Source organism: Aulonocara sp. 'chitande type north' Nkhata Bay, linkage group LG7, assembly GCF_057382095.1.
Source record: "Aulonocara sp. 'chitande type north' Nkhata Bay isolate Kocher_YH1m ecotype deep benthic linkage group LG7, A_spYH_male_GT1.1, whole genome shotgun sequence".
In the NCBI taxonomy this organism is placed as follows: Eukaryota; Metazoa; Chordata; class Actinopteri; order Cichliformes; family Cichlidae; genus Aulonocara; species Aulonocara sp. 'chitande type north' Nkhata Bay.
The window spans coordinates 59,283,459-59,302,400 of record NC_141350.1 but is presented as its reverse complement, the minus strand read 5'-3'; the positions used below and the strand labels follow the sequence as shown (position 1 = coordinate 59,302,400).

At 43.0% G+C, this 18,942-nt stretch overlaps 1 protein-coding gene across 2 annotated transcripts in view; it reads right to left on the bottom strand.

Annotated features, from left to right (window-relative positions):
• Positions 1 to 273: 273 nt before the first annotated feature.
• Positions 274 to 18,942, bottom strand: part of zcchc14 (zinc finger, CCHC domain containing 14) — a 28,880-nt gene continuing 10,211 nt past the window's right edge. The window contains exons 3-14 of one of the 2 annotated variants that reach the window (XM_086301689.1): positions 16,611 to 16,839; positions 11,988 to 12,058; positions 11,775 to 11,846; positions 11,273 to 11,337; positions 9,342 to 9,514; positions 7,727 to 7,763; positions 7,104 to 7,617; positions 6,866 to 6,963; positions 5,362 to 5,459; positions 4,897 to 5,049; positions 3,419 to 4,663; positions 274 to 2,792 (exon numbers count right to left, since the gene is read on the bottom strand). In XM_086301689.1, the coding sequence (XP_086157815.1) occupies positions 2,737 to 2,792; positions 3,419 to 4,663; positions 4,897 to 5,049; positions 5,362 to 5,459; positions 6,866 to 6,963; positions 7,104 to 7,617; positions 7,727 to 7,763; positions 9,342 to 9,514; positions 11,273 to 11,337; positions 11,775 to 11,846; positions 11,988 to 12,058; positions 16,611 to 16,839 (2,811 nt within the window). In that variant the 3' untranslated portion in view covers positions 274 to 2,736. The remainder of the gene's footprint in view (positions 2,793 to 3,418; positions 4,664 to 4,896; positions 5,050 to 5,361; positions 5,460 to 6,865; positions 6,964 to 7,103; positions 7,618 to 7,726; positions 7,764 to 9,341; positions 9,515 to 11,272; positions 11,338 to 11,774; positions 11,847 to 11,987; positions 12,059 to 16,610; positions 16,840 to 18,942) is intronic. The other variant, XM_086301690.1, reaches the window with a different exon arrangement.

The window sequence follows — 18,942 nt, the reverse complement described above, 5'->3', positions numbered from 1 at the left end:
ACTAGCAATATAAAGAAATTTCCCTCATCTATGTAACTAATGGAATAAAACACAGAACAATTTATTTTACATTATGAAAGCGAATTGCCGATACCTCAAACAAACGCGTACATACTTAATGTTCGGATTTCTTATTTTAAATAAACACCCCACACATCCCTGTGCTGTGCCCTCCAGGGGTACAAAGAGAGTTTCATCTGAAGGACCAGCTGTCCTTGTGTCTGTGCAGCTCTGGGTCCAGCTCAGCAGCTTCCCACCCGCCCAACCCCACCGGGTCAAAGACCCGAACACAGAAGCACTTCCTATTGCTTTCTTAAAATTCCAACATGCTCGACATACTTAGACCTGTACAAACAATGTACAAAAGAACAACTCCCGCTTACACCACAATTATGAAGAGAAAATTGGCACTTTGAATGTTCGTCCTGATGTAAACCACATGATATTTTCTGATTGTCGTTGCTGCATTTGTGCACAGAGGGTCATTTCGCCCTCTGGCATGCTCAGAGGTAGAAAGGCTGCAGATCGCCAAGAAGTGAATAAAAATGGCTGACAGGTCCCCAATGCATGCCACTGCATAAAAGCCCAACTAACATGGAATTTGAGTGATGGTGATGTTATCTGCAACCAGAGTCTGTGCAATACCCATCAGGGGTGGAGACATGGTATTGAGGTCTAAGCACAGTGCTCTTAAACATCAAGCAACCAGAAGAAAGAAGATGCTTTCCAGGCAGTCCAGAATTCACAGCAGCCTACAGACCCAAAAATGTTACATATGAGGGGTAAACATGTTTCCACCATGTTTTTCATAAAACAGTTTGAAACCTTAGATATCGTTCCATTTTCTGTTTTGTATATATGGGTTTAATTATTAGTAAAATCCCTTTCTCCCCCATTAGGAAGGTCTCGGCACTTTGAGACACTTTTTGGCGTTCATCATTTTGATTTAAGGCAAGCCAGCAGTGGAGAAGAAGTTATTTAGCAACACTTTCTTTTAGGAGAGTCCTCAGTCAACCAATCAGCATGCATTAGCAGAGTGCTAGCATTTTATGGGTAAAAACAACAGCGTTGTAAAAAACAAACAAACAAAAAACTAGAGGACATAACTGGCAGTTTACTTCAATCAGGCATATTATTAATGCTGCATTTGTGAAAACTAAAATAAAGCATGTTCTTCTTTGTATAGAAGCAGGTGAAAATAATTATTTTACCTATTTAGCTCCCCTGGGTTTGCAGGAAGTGAAGCTGTTCCCTCTAGATCTGCTCTGACGTAGCCCAGCAACCACCACCTCCATTGTGCAACTTTACTGCAGCAGAATCTGAACTGCCCGTCTTCTACACTGGTTGGGTCGTTTGCTTACCATTCGAATCACCCATTTAACACAAACTTAACTTCCTGAAAAAAATGCCAAAGTCCCTCAAGATGTGTTAGAAGATTCGTGCAGAAAGTTCCTGTGTACACTTCCTGAACAGTGGCCAACAGGTGGCTCAGAAACTAATTAAAAAATCAAAACAAACTGAGCAAATGGAAAAATGAACACTCAAACATCACCGTGATACAATACGCTTCAAAGAAACTATTTTGGTAGTCTTGGATGAAGTGCTGTGTGATAATGTTTAGCCAGCAGTGCTGAGAAAAAGGCATGCACTCAATACCACATGTTCATCCCCTGGTTGTTACTTTGGTTGCACATTACATCAACCATCAGATTTTCCATCTTTACATACAGACTCGGGCTGAAGATGCACAACAGACACCAGTTTTCCTCTTAGATCTCCAGTTGCTGAAGGTGGTTTCCAGTTCATGCAGTCTGTGTGACAGTTAGAATTCATTCATTCAACTGTTAGCACATTTAAATACGGTGTTCCTGTTTAAATGTGGCCGACAGCTCTGTGCACACCTGTATAAAGGCTGGTGCACGAGATGTAAAGCACCAAACCAGACATTTGACTCCTGCTTGTTGATAACCAGAAGCAAAGCAAATGAATAAACCTCTGAATATGTAACTGGTAGATTGAGGCTGTTTTGAAATCAAACAGAGCTTAAATCCAGGTGAATATGTGAATACTGTGACTCAGGATTTGGTCAGGATTAACTTTGGAACTTTCGACCACCTGAACATACAGTGCCAGTTTTAGAAATAGTAGATTAAAGTGGAATCTTTGTGTGGACATGCCAACCATGAGAAGCAACGAGCCAACACTCAAACGATTAGCTGTGGTACTGTGAGATGTTGTGCACCAGTAGATCCTGTGAAAGGAGGGATAGCACTGGTACTTGATTAGAGCAAGAGGCTGCGTATTCTGGAAGACCACATCTGGAGTGCTGTGGTTGTCATGGTGAATGCCCCATCATTTGACTGGGAAGCTTCTTTTCAGATCATGTGACTGATTGTCGGTCTGTAGTGTTTTCTCTGAGGAAGACTTTGAGCTACATCTCTGAGATCAAGCATGGTAGAGTTTATAAATGTCCACTTTTACTTGTGCCTAAAATCTTCTTTCTCCTCCTCTAATCTCTTTGCAAGCTTTGGCTTAAAAAAGAAAGAAAAGAAAAGAAAGAAAGAACGAATACCAATGATTCAACTCAGCAGTCTTTGAACAGACTAACAGTGAACCCTCTGCACTAAAGGAGCAGGCTGTTTGTCTCCTGTCCCTTTTGGGTTTTTTTTGTTGGCTTCAGCAGGACCACGAGGTACAGTTTAGTCTGGAGTTCAAATCCAAAGCCGCCTCTGCTGCTTAGTCTCCTGAGTCCTTGCTGTCAGAGTGAGGTGTGTACTTCAAGCGAAATGTCCCTGAGAAACACAGCAGAGTTGTTAAAGTGATGCCTTGGAGATGTCCCAATCTATGGCATCCCAAAGGGTTCAAAATTATATAACGGACACATGACATTATGAAGGAAGTGGGTAAAATATGTAAATGAAGTCACAAATATGTTTTTAGACTTAAAATTTTAAGTAATGAATGAGAAATTTATTCAAAACAGATTTTAATTTTTAGTAACATCAAAATCTGTTTTGAAATATTAAATTATACTGAAATAAAGAACTCCATCTCACTAAACAGGTCAAGTTTTACTTTTGTATATTACACATCATCATTTCAGTTAATCCAATTACACATTCAAATTAAAGTTCGTAATACCTATAATTCATTTTACAAATTCACCATTTTAATTCCTGCATAATTGTTATACTTTTGTGCATTTGGGCACAGTTTGCAAACTAAATCGTGTGAAGAAAACGACTGAAAACTGAAGTAAAATTTGTTAGAAACAAACATTTTATATTTAAATACAAAATGAAGTAGAAATATCAGTTATTATATTCTCAAATGTACTGTCCTTAAAGCCAATTGCATTTATAAATGTATATCACACCTTAAATATGGTATTTTTCACACTCCGTACTCACTGACTCACCTTGCTGTGTCGCATCCATGGGTGGCTGTTTGCAGTCCTCGGCTCTGTGTCCGTGGGCACCGCAGTTATAACATGACAGGTTCCCTGCTGTCCTTTTTTGCCCACTGTTTCCCATGATGCCATGGGGCTGGTAAAAGCCGAACCCCTGCTGCTGGTCATGTGACAGCGGGCTGTGGCGGTAGAGGGGCGGCGGTACCATCATTGGGTAGGAGAATGGTGCAGCGCCTGTGCCGGCGTTGCTGGACGATGCTATCAGGGGGCTGAGATGGAGCAGAGGACCCAGGGTGAAGAGTGAGGGCCCGGCTGAGAACGGCTGCAGGTAGCTGGCTGCGGCGTATCCAGGGAACGCCCCGTAGGCGCCGCAGTTCCCTCGACAACCGCAAGAACTGCAAACACATACGGAAGGACTGTGACCAGAACTTTGATCCAATGAAGAAGCAGAGGAGGGCGAAGGAGAGGGGCTGGAGGTATGCTGGGGTGGGTAGTAAGTGTTGCCCGGGACTGCAGCCACAGGAACTGTGCTTGCTGTTGCCATGGGAACATAGCTACCTCCACCACTGGAGCTGCCAGTCTGAGAGGCGGATTTTGAGGAGGTGCAGGAGGAGGAAGCGGAGAAAGACGCGAAGGAGGATGAGGATACAGGGGGGTAAGAGTAAAATCCAGATGGAGAAGGGGAGGAAGAGGATGAGAGGTGGAAGTGGACAGGGGGGTGGGAAACGTGGTGGTGGCTGTTGGAGGTGGAGGTCAGAGCGCAGCTGGTTTCTACCATCAGACTAACACCACCTCCCGCAAGACCACGACAAACCACAGAGTCCTGGAGTCCAGACGAGCCATCCATGTTGACCCTGGAGAACAGGTTTTCCCGTCTTACCCCCACCCCAGCCCCCACCCCGAGCCCTGAACTGAAGCTTGCACCGGCCACAGGAAGGCTCGAGCCCAACGGCTTAGTCCGGTCCTCTGTGGCCAGCGGAGGGGGCCTTGGCTTGCGAGGGGAGGTGAGGATGCGTGCTGGGTTTGAGACCGGGGAGAGCAGCGTCTGTGGGTAACCGCCCTGTGGGTGATAAGCAGATTGCGGGAGGCCGAAGGGGAGGTGGGAGGAGCATGTGGGAGGAAGAGGAGGAGCTGGATCGGTTTGGACGGGCAGAACCTGGGCTGTGGGGCGACTGGAGCCTGTCGAGTTCAGAATGAACATGCAGGGCCGATCCTTCTCTGGACCACTTCCTGCTGTATCTGGAGCCAACACACCTGAAAGAGATTTGTGTTTATATAACATTTGCATATATATTTGGATATAAACGGTATGGAAAAAGCAAAAGTCTCTAGTTTTGCGTCATTGATCTTATCGTTTTAACAAACTTCTATTTCTAATTTTGTTGACCTGCTTCTCCTTAACGTCAATCTAGACTTTAAGAATTGTTCTTCGTAAATCGTGCTGACGCGGTTTGAATTAATTCTGCAGTCGTGAGATAAAAACGTACGTCTGTGAATGTCTCTGGTCCTGTCAAAGGTGGAGTCGCAACTGTGTGGGGTGCGAGGGGAGCAGGAAGAGCTGGAGTAGCCCGAGGACGAGCTGCTGTCTGTGGAGACAGGGTGGTGGTGCGGCACGGCGTCCACCTCCACTCGCAGTTCTCCTGCAAAACATTTGAATACAGTTCAGTTCTGAACTGTTGTAATCCTTCCTGGGTCCAGTGAAGTGAGTCTGCTTCATTATCTATATCTAGTACATGTCTAATGGAACCTCATAGTTCTGGAGCACGTTTATGAAACCGATTTGAATTTGAAACCAAATTTTCTTGGAGAGAAGAGCAGGTCGGCAGCTCGTGATGACCATATTATTACACTCCCTCACTATGACATCATAAAGACGCAAAAGGGAAACATTTAAAGCAATCTGAAGCCTGAGAGTGATTTGGCCATACTTGGAAACAACCCTGCTCTCTTACCTGCACTGGAGGTGGAGTGAGCTGAGGGTCCCATGTGACTGGAAGGCGTCACCCTGGCAATGCCACTGCACGGCCGCTTCTCCATCTTCATCTCCCTGCTGGGAACACGCAAGCATTCGAGTCAGAAACACAGTCTTTATCAAGTGTAGCGAATACTTAAGATAAGTATGTACTATACTGTGTTTATTAAAGGTCAATGAAACAGACACATACGGTGGGTAACTAGACACCCAGGCGGTAACAGTCTAACAAGACTCAGTTGAGGAAACCAGCAGCCATGAGCAGAGAGGTCAAGACCTAAAGCCGACTGACTCATTGGCTTTGTGCCATCATAAGTGGACTAAGTGAAGTATTTTCTGAGATCCTTAAACAAAGGAAACATGCAGCTTCCCATGTGTACTTCTTTTAGATAGCTCTTTTTGACCAGAAATTCTTTCCATCATGTTCCCACACCAAAAATGTAATATTCTCTCTGTGAGCATTAGGGACATCCTAGCAACTTGAGCCACTTGTGTGCATCTTGAATCAGTATTTCAGCCATGAACAGTAGAGAGCAGCAACTTCCTGATAGCCCAGCTAGCTGCTTCTTACACACAAGTTTCAGCTGTCGTTTAACTAAGCTTCACTGAAAGAAAATATAAAGGACTCCAGCTTAAATTCTGTTATCTGTGCTCTATTCGACAAAACAAAAATAAAAGCTGAATATTTTTGTCTAGAAGCAGGTGCACTTATTTTAATCATAGATCTTCATTCACTCCTATTTATTAAGGACTATCTCACAAGCGCCCCCTGCTGTGCCCAGCTGAACTGCAGGCAATTTCTGTGCTACAAAAACAACTAGTGTCTTTTACTGACCACATGGGGGAGACATTACCCACTTAACGTGCTCCTCGGGTCTCAGCTGCACCTCTACAAACACAACTATCTCTTTGGAAAATCACCACAGGAACTTTTCCATTTTCTGAGTCTTGTTCAAGCACGTACACACGCAAATACACAAATCGCCTGCCTAATGGGAACCTGTTGATTCTGGGAATGGAAACACAGCTGAGAGAAAACAAGTTCACGCTCAGGTGTGCGTGTGCATCCGGGGTGCGCAAGTTCAGATGCTTGTGTACTTAAATCAGAGCCTGTGTTTTTGTGCTTCTGCACGTAAAACACATCTTATCTCTCCGGCCCATCCTCAGCTGGTTAACCATTGATGCTGTATGGACCATTGGTGCAGGATGTTTACCGGGGAGAGCAGCAGCGGGTCAGTCTGTTTGCCAGTTGTTAAACAGGGTAAGGCATCAGTCAAGTCAAAGAGGTGATTTTGGAAAACAACTGAACTGCAGAATCAAAACTATCAGTGCCACAAGCACACAAACCAACTTCGGTCTGTATACTAATATTGGAGATGGTAGAGAGACAAGTTTGTGACAAATCTGAGTGACTTCTCAAATATTTTCTTTCTTTCTTTTTTTTTTAAAGACAAAAAAACTGAATTTTTGTTATCTGCCCTTACTCTGCAGACTTTTGGAGTTCTAGTTGGGTCTTCAGTTTCTTCTTTGCTCCTTGGGTGAGGTCGTACTTGTTCAGGTCCTCCTCTGTCAGAGCTAAAAACTGCAATTTATACAGAGGAACAAATTCAGAAGCTTTCAAAGAATCAAAACGTTGATCAAGAAATATGCAAATACATTATACATGCACAGGAGTACGACGTTTTATACACACAACGTGATGTAATCTAAAGATGTACCCACCTCCTCCATGGTGAGCTGTTTGAAGACGGGGTAATACTTATGGAGGCGGAGCCTGCGGAGCCAGTCCAGGATGCCGTTCTGCTCTGGCGTATTAGGCTGAGACTGGGAGAGCGATTGATTATGGGACTGGGAGCGGGACTGTGAATGTAAATGGGACGATGGTTGGGAATGGGACAGGTGCAGAGTCTGAGGCTGCGTACTGGGCTGGCTGCTGGTTTGTGCATGAAGGTGGTGCTGGGAGGGCTGTGGGTATAAATGAAGCTGACCATGCTGAGGATGCGGTTGGGAGGAGCTGTCGCCCCCGCTTCCTGCAGAGCCACGTGCTGGCAGGGCTGGCACGGGGGGAGGGAGAGAGGAGAGCTGTGGGGAGTGCTGGGGAGGAGGAATGGAAGGTAGGAGAGCCGGAGTCGGAAGAGGAGGGGAGGAAAGGGAGGACAAGTGAGGAGTGGAGCGAGTCAAGATGGAGTTGTGGGTGCTGATGACGGGCTGGACGCTGGCCACTCTGTACACCACCCTGAGAGACAGCAAGAGCCAATGAGCGACGTTGGTACAAGTGCACTTCTAAGACTGTACATGTAGATGTGTTTTAATGCAACGAGGTCAAAGAGGGGCAAAACTCGTACCTGTTACCTCCTTTGTACTGCATCATACAGCCAAGATCTGTGCAACAGATTCACAATACAAACCATCATCACCATCAGGCGATAGTCACAACACGAGGCTAACAGTCCACAAAAATCTGAAATGTCAGTCAACTGGGCGAACATTTAAGTAGTAAATATATAAGATTTATTTTATTTATCCCAAAATAGTTATATTCACTTGTTACAGCAGAAAAAAATATTAAGCATAAGATACAACAAATATCTTAAATAAGAGCTAGCGGATATGCAGGTCAATAAAATAAAATAAAATTAGAGAACGATGAGAACAATCAGTATTATACGCACAAACAGCCATAATGATAAAGCTGAGTTAAAATGACTCACTGAATTTAGTAAAAAAAAGGGCAAATCTCACAATGATGAAGTATGTTTAAAGGAGTAAAAGTAAGACTTATAAACCTAAGAACATTATTTAAAAGCATGGTGGTGGTAGCATCATGCTATGAGGCTGTTTTGCCAGTGATACTGGGACAAAGTGGATGGAATAATGGAGCGCCTCCTCCAAATTCTCAACAGCAAAACAACTGCAATTTGGACACAAGTGGGTGTTCGAATAGGACACTAATCCCAAACACTCACCGAGACTGGTTTTGGAATGGATCAAGCAGGTGAACATCAAACCTCTCAAACCAGTTCTACCAAGAAAATATTCAAATGTCCAGCCAGAATAATACCAGAAGCTTGCTGATGACTACCAAAGGTCAAGGTGCAACTTGACAAAGGATATTTAAGCAAATACAAGTGTATGTATATATTTGAGCCTGTGTATTAGAGAAAAATCCAGAATAAATTCAAACAGTTTTTTTAAAGATGTATGCTGTACAATCATCCCACCATAGCAGAACAGTTCAAAGGAATCATTAAAAGCCCCAACATTACCGTAACATTCATGCCCATGACGAGTGTAGGTACATTTCTGATTGCACCTGAATGGACTAAATATATATATGTAGGCAAAATGTTAGAAATGCTGTGAAAACATGTCCTTATAGCTAATTCCAACTGTTGCAGTCTGTGCAGAATTCACTGATGGGTGTGTTTGTGGAGCAAAACCGGACACATTCATTTTAGCCTTGCTTCTCCTGTGAGTCTGATACCCACTCACAGAGGAATAAACACATGCACAAAGTACAACCACACATAGAAACACACTGCACTGGTGGCTATAAATACCCTCTGGGATGAAGTCACACTAATAGATCGAGCACTCACACACACAGCAACATGAGGTCACCACACTCTAGGCTTCCCAACACAAACATGCCATGCTGAATTCCCACACCGGACTAAAATAGACTGCGTCCGCGCCCTCCAACACCTCAGAGGCACACACTGAAAATCCTGCCTGCAGTCTCACCTCCTCACTACAACCAACCAGGGCTCAGACTTGCAGCCTTGTCCTTTCCATTACCTCTCATTCCTTTCTCATCCCCAAAAACCGAACACAGGCATAATATCTTTTATCTTGCTGTTCTTGCCTTTGATCTTTCATCATCGTCTATGAATAAGAATGTCTCCTCCTTTATATCTCTGTTGCTTGCTATAATTTTTTTGCAATGAAATAATGACTTACTGGAGCTGGAGGTGAACGGGCAGGATGGAGCTATAGGAGAGGTTGGTAGTGAGGATGCAAGTGGGGAGGAGAGGGGTGAGGAGGGACAGTTGGGTGAGAGAGGCCTGGTGGAGGTAAAGAACAGCTGGACACTTTGGTGCTGGAGGACATGGCAGGGCAGGGCTGTTAGACACCTGAGTGGGACAACAGAAAGAAAAGGAAATGAAGTGGGAAGTAGATTAAAAGCTAAAGGAATAGATGCTCTGCTGTCAGATTTAAACAAACGCATATATCTAACTGCAATAGGAAGAAACTTTAACATAAAATCTATATTTGTACAGACAGACCTAACATTTCTAATCTAAACATATCTCTGGTCTGTTTATAAGAAAAAGCCACAGGGTGCCTTTAAAGCAGTTTTGCCAGGAAAGAGTGAGACGAAGAACAAGCAGAGGACAAAACTTTATAACTTGATGGGCCTTTCAAGCGCAGGTGCAACAATAGACTGAGTTTTAAAAAGGCACTGAGCCATGTCAGGAGATTGTTTATGTTTTTGTAGACAATAAAAAGCCAGAATGCAAAACATTTGGATCTGTACGAGGATTTCAAGTTGATATGTTTAGACGTTCACTTATCATCTATTAACAATATGTTAACATCCTGAAGTGCTGCCAGTATTTTATGTGAATTGGGAAAACTAGAGTTTACATAGCAATGCTTCACACAAGACTTGTTTAGGCTAGCATAGTGATGGATTATACTGTAAGAGTACTTCTAATACATTAAGGTTAATTTAACACGAGTAGCTTTGCTAACCAAAGTAAGATACTGTGCAAAAGTCTTGAGCTAACCCTCATTTCTTTATATCTTGCTTCCAAGGAGCCAAGCTTTCTTGTAATTGTATTTTAAGCAGTCTTGGGCAATAGCTCTCCAGGCTTCTGAAGGTCTTTTAAACAGCTGGATTACACTAAAGTGTGAAATTTCTCACTGTAACTTCTGAAGCTGATATGAATTATCACACTTTTTCTCACAGACTGTAAGCTGAGGCTACGTCTACACTAATCCTGATAAATTTGAAAACGGCGTTCTTGTCTAAAAACGCTCCGCATCCACACTATCGTGGGGCTCAAGAGTTGGGAGTTCGCCTTGTAATCGGAAGGTTGCCGGTTTGAGCCCCGGCTCGGACAGTCTCGGTCGTTGTGTCCTTGGGCAAGACACTTCACCCGTTGCCTACTGGTGGTGGTCAGAGGGCCCGGTGGCGCCAGTGTCCGGCAGCCTCGCCTCTGTCAGTGCGCCCCAGGGTGGCTGTGGCTACAATGTAGCTTGCCATCACCAGTGTGTGAATGTGTGCGTGAATGGGTGGATGACTGGATATGTAAAGCGCTTTGGGGTCCTTAGGGACTAGTAAAGAGCTATATAAATACAGGCCATTTACTATCGTTTTCGAACAGTTGTTCATCCACACTGACACGACTGAAAACGCTTACGTTCCTGTATTATGCATGCGTGAAACGTAAGACGATTCGACCTGTGTCATTTCTCTCTGCCGCAAAACGTCGAGGAAAAGCACAGAGTTCTTTAAATGGACTGACAATGAGGTGGAGTTGTTGCTGCGAGTAACTTTGCAAGTACAAAGTTGCAAAAGCGAGTGAGAATTAAAGAATTTGAAGAAAAGCTATCTGGAGCATGTACAGACTGATATTAATCTTTAATAGGGCTGTCAAAACTGAGAGCAAACAAAACAACTGTTGTATAATGCCCTCCGCTATCTTTGTTTGATTGGTCACATGACTGCATCATATGACTAAAATGCATCACTGTTTCCGAAAGCCTCCGTTTACACAGTCTACACTGTGACGCGAAAATGGTGTTCAAACGAAAATGTGTTAGTGTGGACACGGCCTGAAACAAACAAAACACCACCTCAAAAGGATGGGGGTTCTGGGACTAACCTGGGATCCAGTTCCATGGACTGAGGCGGGAACTTCTCCACTCCATCAGGAAATGCTCGTGACAGCTAAGTGAGAAACATTTTTTTTTTTTATAAAAACAAAGTAAATAGAGCTCTTTGTGTCATTACACTGCTATGCTGATGATACCAAGCAATGCCTGACTGTTCAATCGCAGCTGATGATTTCTTAATTTATAGGCACAGATGGAAAAGGTCAGGCTCATAAGGTTTAATGTGCACCTCAAAAACACAAAAACATCACAAAAAGATTTGTAATGATAAAATACGATATTTATCATGTTTTATGAGAAAACATAAAACATTTTTTACCATAAAATCTAGAATTACACCAATCGTGTAATGATTGATTTGATTTGATTTCAAACAAAGCAGCTCTATCTCCTACTCACTTTGAGACACATATTAGTTTTACTGTGCAATAAAAAGTGCCTGAATGTAACTCGGGCTCATTTTCATTCGTGTGTTGAAATGTTGGTCCTGACCTGAGTCAGCAGCTCTGCTACCTCCTGCTGAGTTCTTACAACAGATACTACCAACCCATTGGTCCAGCTAACCTGGAGGAGGAGAGGAAAGGAATGGGAAGAAGGCAGTGAAGGAGTAGGGAAATGAGGGGGAAAAATATTTAAAGAAAGTCTAAAAAAGTTAGGAGTCAAACAATACATGCCGGCATGTACTCATATTTATAAGGTACCCACCTCAAAACTATACTCGCTGGAGTCTTCAGGCTTGTGAGGAACTCCTTTCAGCACCACCCTTTCAATCACCGCTGAAAGAAGCACAGATCGTTCCGCAGATGATTAACCACATGTCACATATCTGAGACAGCTGCTTCAACACATCACTCACTCGGGGTTGATACTGTAGGTTTCAATGGCCTAGAGGAATTTAAACAGAGCTTACTCTCGCAACATGATGAATCAGAAAAGGACAGAATGACAAGCTAGAGGTGAAGCAGTTTCGAGTACTATGGTGTCACTGGGCCTGTTAACTACATTGTCTCAGCAGAAAAGTCAAAGGTCAAGGTCAATGTTGTAGCGAGAAGTTTAGCATAAGATTGCTGAGAAATCTCTGTGACTACTTTCTTTTTTTAGCTCTCTTTGTATGAAGTTGTAAAAGAGATTATCCCCCTGCGACAATGAAACGTTTAAATGCTTAAAAACGAAGTAAAACGCTGTACAACATTATATAAGTGTTATCATCTCTTTATAGGAAGGTTTGTAGCTACTTTAGATTTTAGTCCAGTTTATGAAAGTTTAAAAAAGTGAAACTAATAGTCAGAAAGTTAGTGGTGAAATGAGAAAGACTATCTCACAAGAATTTAATCAACAGTTATTGTCAGCGAGGCTTATTTAAATCAAAAACAGCAAACATTTCTTCTCTTTCTAAATGTGAAGAGTTTCTTTCTTTTTTCTTTTAATTCGTATAATTAGAAAATGAATATATTTGCAGCGTTATGTGAAGAATAACTGAATCTACCAGAGTCCAAGCATCAAATCAAATATGTAATGCTGGCACTGTGGAATATCAGAGGCTTTATAGCCTCTGATATTCCACAGTGCCAGCATCTGTGTTACATATTTGTGCAGCATTTTCTATTTAAATAGAAAATGCTTTCATTACACTAGCACCCAAAAACTATTTCCTATTAAAAGATACCAGGGTGTAACAACTCCATTATTTAAAGAGAATTAAGTTGTTATCCCACAGTTGTAAAGAGAAACCTTCCATTGTAAATGTGAGATGACAGCGTGCAGTCCTGAGCGTTGAGCAGGAGGCAACCACTTAAATTTTCTTCATTTAAGAAACCACACTCCTTGGCTAAGATGTCTCAGACAGAAAGGAGAATAAGACAACAGGCCTGAATTTTCTGACGGTGAGTCCTACGAACTGTTTACTGGTTTTCGGTTTTGGTCCGATTTGTTCTGAGATTTTAGAATCTGGGGCTCTGATTTAACATCCAGTGAATACTCTAAGACCTTGTTCATGCCTCAATCAGGGGATTAAATCCAAACTCCATTTTTCACTCCACATAAGCTAAACAAACTCCCAGTTAGAGGTGGACAATAAAGACTTTTAAAGTAAAACCACAAGTATGATGCTGGTTTTACTATAAACAAGATAAATGCTTACAAAAATACTGCAATTAAACAGTAAGTAAATCTTTTTGCCTCACATCAGCATTGAAAACATCCATCCATCCTCTTCCCCTTATCAGGGTTGAGCCTATCCCAGCAGTCATAAGTACACCTTGAACAGGCTGCCAGTCTATCGCAAGGCTAACACATAGAGACAGACGACCATTCACACCTATGGGCAATTTAGAATCACCGGTTAATCTAAACCCACTAACTGCATGTCTTTTGACTGTGGGAGGAAGCCGGAGTACTCAGAGAGAACCCGTGGGGAGAACATGCAAACTCCTTACAGAAAGGCCAGTTGGTGGATTCGAGCTCAGGACCTTCTTGCTGTGAGGCAACAATGCTAACCACATGCTGTCTGCATTAAAAAACACTGACACAAAAAACAGTAAAGCTGGCCTCAGTGATAATACTAATCATAGAGAGTATAAAAGATGGACGTCACTTCAGGTTTTGAAACGTAAACGTCTTTTTAAGGGTCACTAGAGTCTCAATCATTCACTCGTTTTGGGTCATACTGCATTGAGCTTAATTTTGATTAAGGCTGATTTAGGCTGATTCCTGCTTTTCTTTATCAGAAAATTGGGGTCATTCCTAGCCCAATCAAATAATAAATATAACTCTACTCATTTTATCCATAAATTAGATATAAACTATGAATACTGTCTTATAATATAGTTCAATTTATGAAGCGCCAAATCATAATAAGGTCTCAAGGTCCTTTATATTGTAATGTAAAGACCTTACAATAATACAGAGAAAACCCCAACAATCATACGACCCCCTTTGAGCAATCACTTGGCGACAGTGGGAAGGAAAAACTCCCCGTTTATAAGAGCTTCCCCCGCAAATGCTTTAATAATGAACTACTTGACAAATAAATAACAGATAACAGATTAATATAAGCAGCTGACTCTCCGGTGAGTTTTTCATCGTGCAGAGGAACTGTAACTCCATGCTGTTGGACTGCAGGTGGCGACAGTAGTCCTTGTTGTGCTTTGCAGGCTTGGTGAGCTCATGCAGCACCATACGAACCAGTTCTCCACCTGATTATACTCTGTTGTGGATACATCCAGCTGGAGATAAAACAGCCAAGCAGTTATTCCTGTTATACTTCTTTGAAGACCACTTGAAGCCCATCACCTGGGGACTTGCTTCATTGTAATGTAAAGTCTCTGCAGACGAGTCTGTTTGGTCCTGAAAAACACTGGCAGACATGTGGACATCTGCACACACACTTGAACTCTCCATCTGATGATGATATTTACATCTCTGGAGAGGAAGCTGTATAATATCGAGGACTATATCCAGTAGGAGAACACAACACTGAAATGGCCTCAGGGTAGCTGATTAGCTAGGTGTCATTTTCTCATGTGAAATTAAAATGTTAAATTACTGGCGAGCTCCTAGTAAACACACATTAGACACACATATTTTAGCAGATACACCCATGCTATCAATTTGAAACTCTCACGCTGCGTTGTTCACGATTTATTGCATTCACAAACTTGGGTGTCCACGCTGACCTCCCGACTAGGAGGGTGACAACAATACCCCACCAACCTTTTACAGCTGAGGGGTAAAGAAAAAAGAATCTCTCTCCAAGCAAATTCAAATTGTGGCAAACTCTGTGATAATGCTTTGAATATTTGCATATGTGCACACATGTTGGGTTTTTTTGGTCTTCTTTTTGTTGTGGATACATGCCTCAGGCACAGTGGCAGGTTAGAGCTGCTCCACCGCTGTTAGATCAGAATTGGGTTGAAAAAGTTGAAAAAGACATTGAGGTGCATGTGTGTGTGTGTGTGTGTGTGTGTGTGTGTGTGTGTGTGTGTGTGTGTGTGTGTGTGTGTCTCTACATGCCAGGCCTTCAGGTATTGATTTAGGACAATTTGAAACTGCACCTACGTGCAGAGACAAGCAGTGAGGAAGGAGGAGACATGAGCAATATACAGAGAGATAAAGGAGTCGCGCATCTCTCATCACTCTGTCGGGAGTGAGTTGGCAAGCAGCTGTGGAAGGCCTGCCATTCAAACTAATCTGGGCTGCCACACACACACACACACACACACACACACACACACACACACACACACACACGAACCATGAAACCCAGCAGTGTCAACGTCCCGATGAAGAGTCTCATTTATCCACTGAGGAGACATGGCACAGATAAATATCCTTCATGTGGCCTCTCGGTCTTTATTACTTTACAGTTGCAAAAAAATTTTTTGTGCGAGCCAGAAAACATGCTGCAAACCAACACGTGGCCTACTCCGTCTGGCTAGAAGTGGAAAAAATGCAGAGGGAAAATAACAGGGAAGGTTTCACTGTGTGTGGAAATATGCACAGTTCTCTGCAAGTATACTGAACACACACAGTATGTGTATGCTAGGTGTGTGTGAGTGCATGTTTTCTGCTGGTGACAGCTATGTGGTGTGACCATGATGTAGAGAGATAGTTGAGTATTGTGTTACGGACAGAGGCGAGCACCCGCCCTGTAGAGATTCATCCCACCTTAAACCGTACCGTACACCCCAACACACCAGCTGCTCACTGGGTGACAATGTGGCTTTAAAACTGTACGACAGCTCTTTGCTCCCCCAGCTTCCTGTGAAACACTTTCCTGATTATTTTATGGTCTCAGTCGGTATTTTAAGGTCTTATTCAAGACAACATGACATAAACATTTTAAATTCAAGTCCCCACTAGAGGGAGAAAGCACCATAAAGGAGGGCATGCCCAACGTGACTGACAAGCTGCTAACCTGTGAGCGTGCACAGTCTCTTACACCTAATCATATCTGCTCTGCATCTTTATAAACATATTTGTGGAAGAGGATGCGCAAGAAGGATATATTGCTGGGTTTTACCACAATATAAATCTTTTTTTCTACCCGTTTGGCGATAGTACCGCCCACCCGAACCTGAAACCAGGTGCATCTCCACTGCAGCCTACACACACCTGAGCCTTAGGGCAGCATTCTTTCAGTGCAGTCAAAGTGTTTAGATGTGCCAGCATGTCACGTCTTGTTTGGCTGGGTTTAACTGGGTGTATAGCGTGACACCCAGTTAAACCCAGGGGGCAATATATTCATACATATTCTTAAATCCATGCAGTGGGTCAGAAATTGGGCAATTTAGAAATGTAAAACACAACTTTTTATTAATGCCGGCTCACCTTTTCCAGAATTCCCCTGCTGGCTCTTAGTTGCCGCATCCTGACTTTGCCCAGCAGGTGGAGAAGAAGGCAGATGAGGGGGCGGCAGAGGAGGTGGTGGAGGAGGGGGAGGAGGAGGTGGTGGTGGAGGACGGAGTTCTTGGTGGGGAGAAGTCAGGTCCTGGCTGACTGTTTGGTCTCCTTGTCCCAAAGCAGCTCCTAATACTGTGCCGGTCTCTCTGGTCTGGCTCTGGAGGGGCAGAGGTGAGAGGTCACGACCACAGAGCGAAGATCAGAGAGAAGCAGTTACAGTTCGGGTAAATATTTACTCCTCAGTTTTAGCCATGGTTGGTAACCACACTGAAGCATGACAATAATTTACTACCAAAGAAAGTACATGACTCACTGTCACATGACTGCCATGACCCACACATTTTCGGTCTTATTTAATGAAGCTCGTAGCTTTTTTTCTTTATATATTTTCTTTCAGACGATACACAGCGAAATAAAACAGAGTTCAACTGACAAATTAGAAGTTTGAAAAAGCAAACAGTGAATCAGCTTCCTCACAACGCCCCCTCCCTTGAGCTGTCGCCTTCACGGGCTCACAAAACACACGACGTTCGACGAGCATCGAGATGGATGCAACGCTTAAAACTCTGTGCTGTCGCCGCGCAAACAAACTCTGAGCGATGCTCTCTCTCCAGCGGCTGGCACGATGCTAAAACCAAGTGAGGAGAAAGATCTGGCAGCGCCAAGCAAACCAATATTTAATGAGGCCCGTCGAATGAGAGGGAGTTCTTATTTATAGCAATGCCCTCGAGGGGCAGTAGTAGGGAGGAAGAGCTGACATCCAAACATCTACTTAAACTGGAGCTGCTGGCTGAGCTGCTGCTACGACTGCTATGACGAGAGACGCCCAAACAAAGCTTGCTAAGCTACTCCGCAACATGCAAACTATTGCATGTTGGTCACATATGGATTATTAAGTTATTATGAAAACAGTTTTTCTGGTAAAAGTCATTTCAGTTATGTTTAGTTACCTTTATGTCCTGAATGCCTCAGAACAAAGTCCACAATGCAAGCCAAGACTGTCAACTAAGTTAAGACTCGTTAAAGCCACTTTAATCAACAACGATAAATACTTCAGATGAACAACAGATGAAGTGATTGTGTCTGACATCAAAGGGCTTATCTTAAGTGGGAAAGCATAAGAGACTTAATACCCAACTCTAAAGTATTTTGAAGTAGTTTACAGGGATGGCAGGAAGCCATTTTCAGCTAAGAATCTGCAAACAAATAGCAGGGAGGACAAAGAAGTTAAAGAGTGTAACGTTCACCTCAGGAGCTGCTTCAGATATATTAAGACTGTATATAAATAATGGCCAATGCCACTGTGTACTACAAGCCTTGAGTTTAGTCTGTGCCCATCAACATATTTGCTTTTCAAGTCTAAGGTGACAATATCTGTAAGAGACCATAGAGTTGGAGGGTTATTGGCTAACGGTAGCATTGGCAACCAAGGGGGCGGGGATGCTATTTTAGGCTACCAAAAAAGAAAAAACAGGCTTAAAACACAATGTAGTTACTAGCAAAACTTAGCAGACAAATTTTGAACAGTGTCTCTTGGCATAACCAAAGCTGAACAAGATGAAACCTGTGCGACGCTAATTACGAGCAGCTTTAAGGCTCCCTCACAGGGAACTGAGGCTAAATTATGAGTGTTTATGAGAACAGCAGTTTTGGCATTTCCATGTTGGTCATTTTCTTCAACACAAGTGGCTGCACTTGGTTAACACCAACGCAACCCCGATAAACAGAATAAATATTAGACATGCCTTCATCACATGGCCTTTGATGCTCATGCTAATGTCATCTGCTGGACGTGAAAACGGGCGAATTTGTGCTAACAAGCTAGTCGTAAAAATGTTATAAGGTGATAACAAATTAATGATGGGTTTACAGCTTAGCTTTGGAGGTTGCCTACAGGTTTATGGAAAAAGAGAGGAAAAACATTTCTATGATTACAACAGATCCTCACCAAGTCTGCTGTTTATAAGGTGACGTTAACGCATGCTTTGGTGAAAGCAGAACTTTAACATGCACCATTCCTGCGCTACAAACTGTCAGCCTCGAACACAAACAACACAGTTTGTGAATCCCAGCAGAACCCTCGCGGTTATGAAATATTACCCCAGCCCAAAACCAGCTTTGCAGTCTGTCAGGATAATGCACTGTTTACGTGTTTAGCTGGAGAACTACGTTATTCTTTTGTGTACACAAAGCAGGGAACTCACAGCTGCTGAAGATAACTGAGTCACAGAAGTTCAATCACCAGACTTGAGGCTGTTGT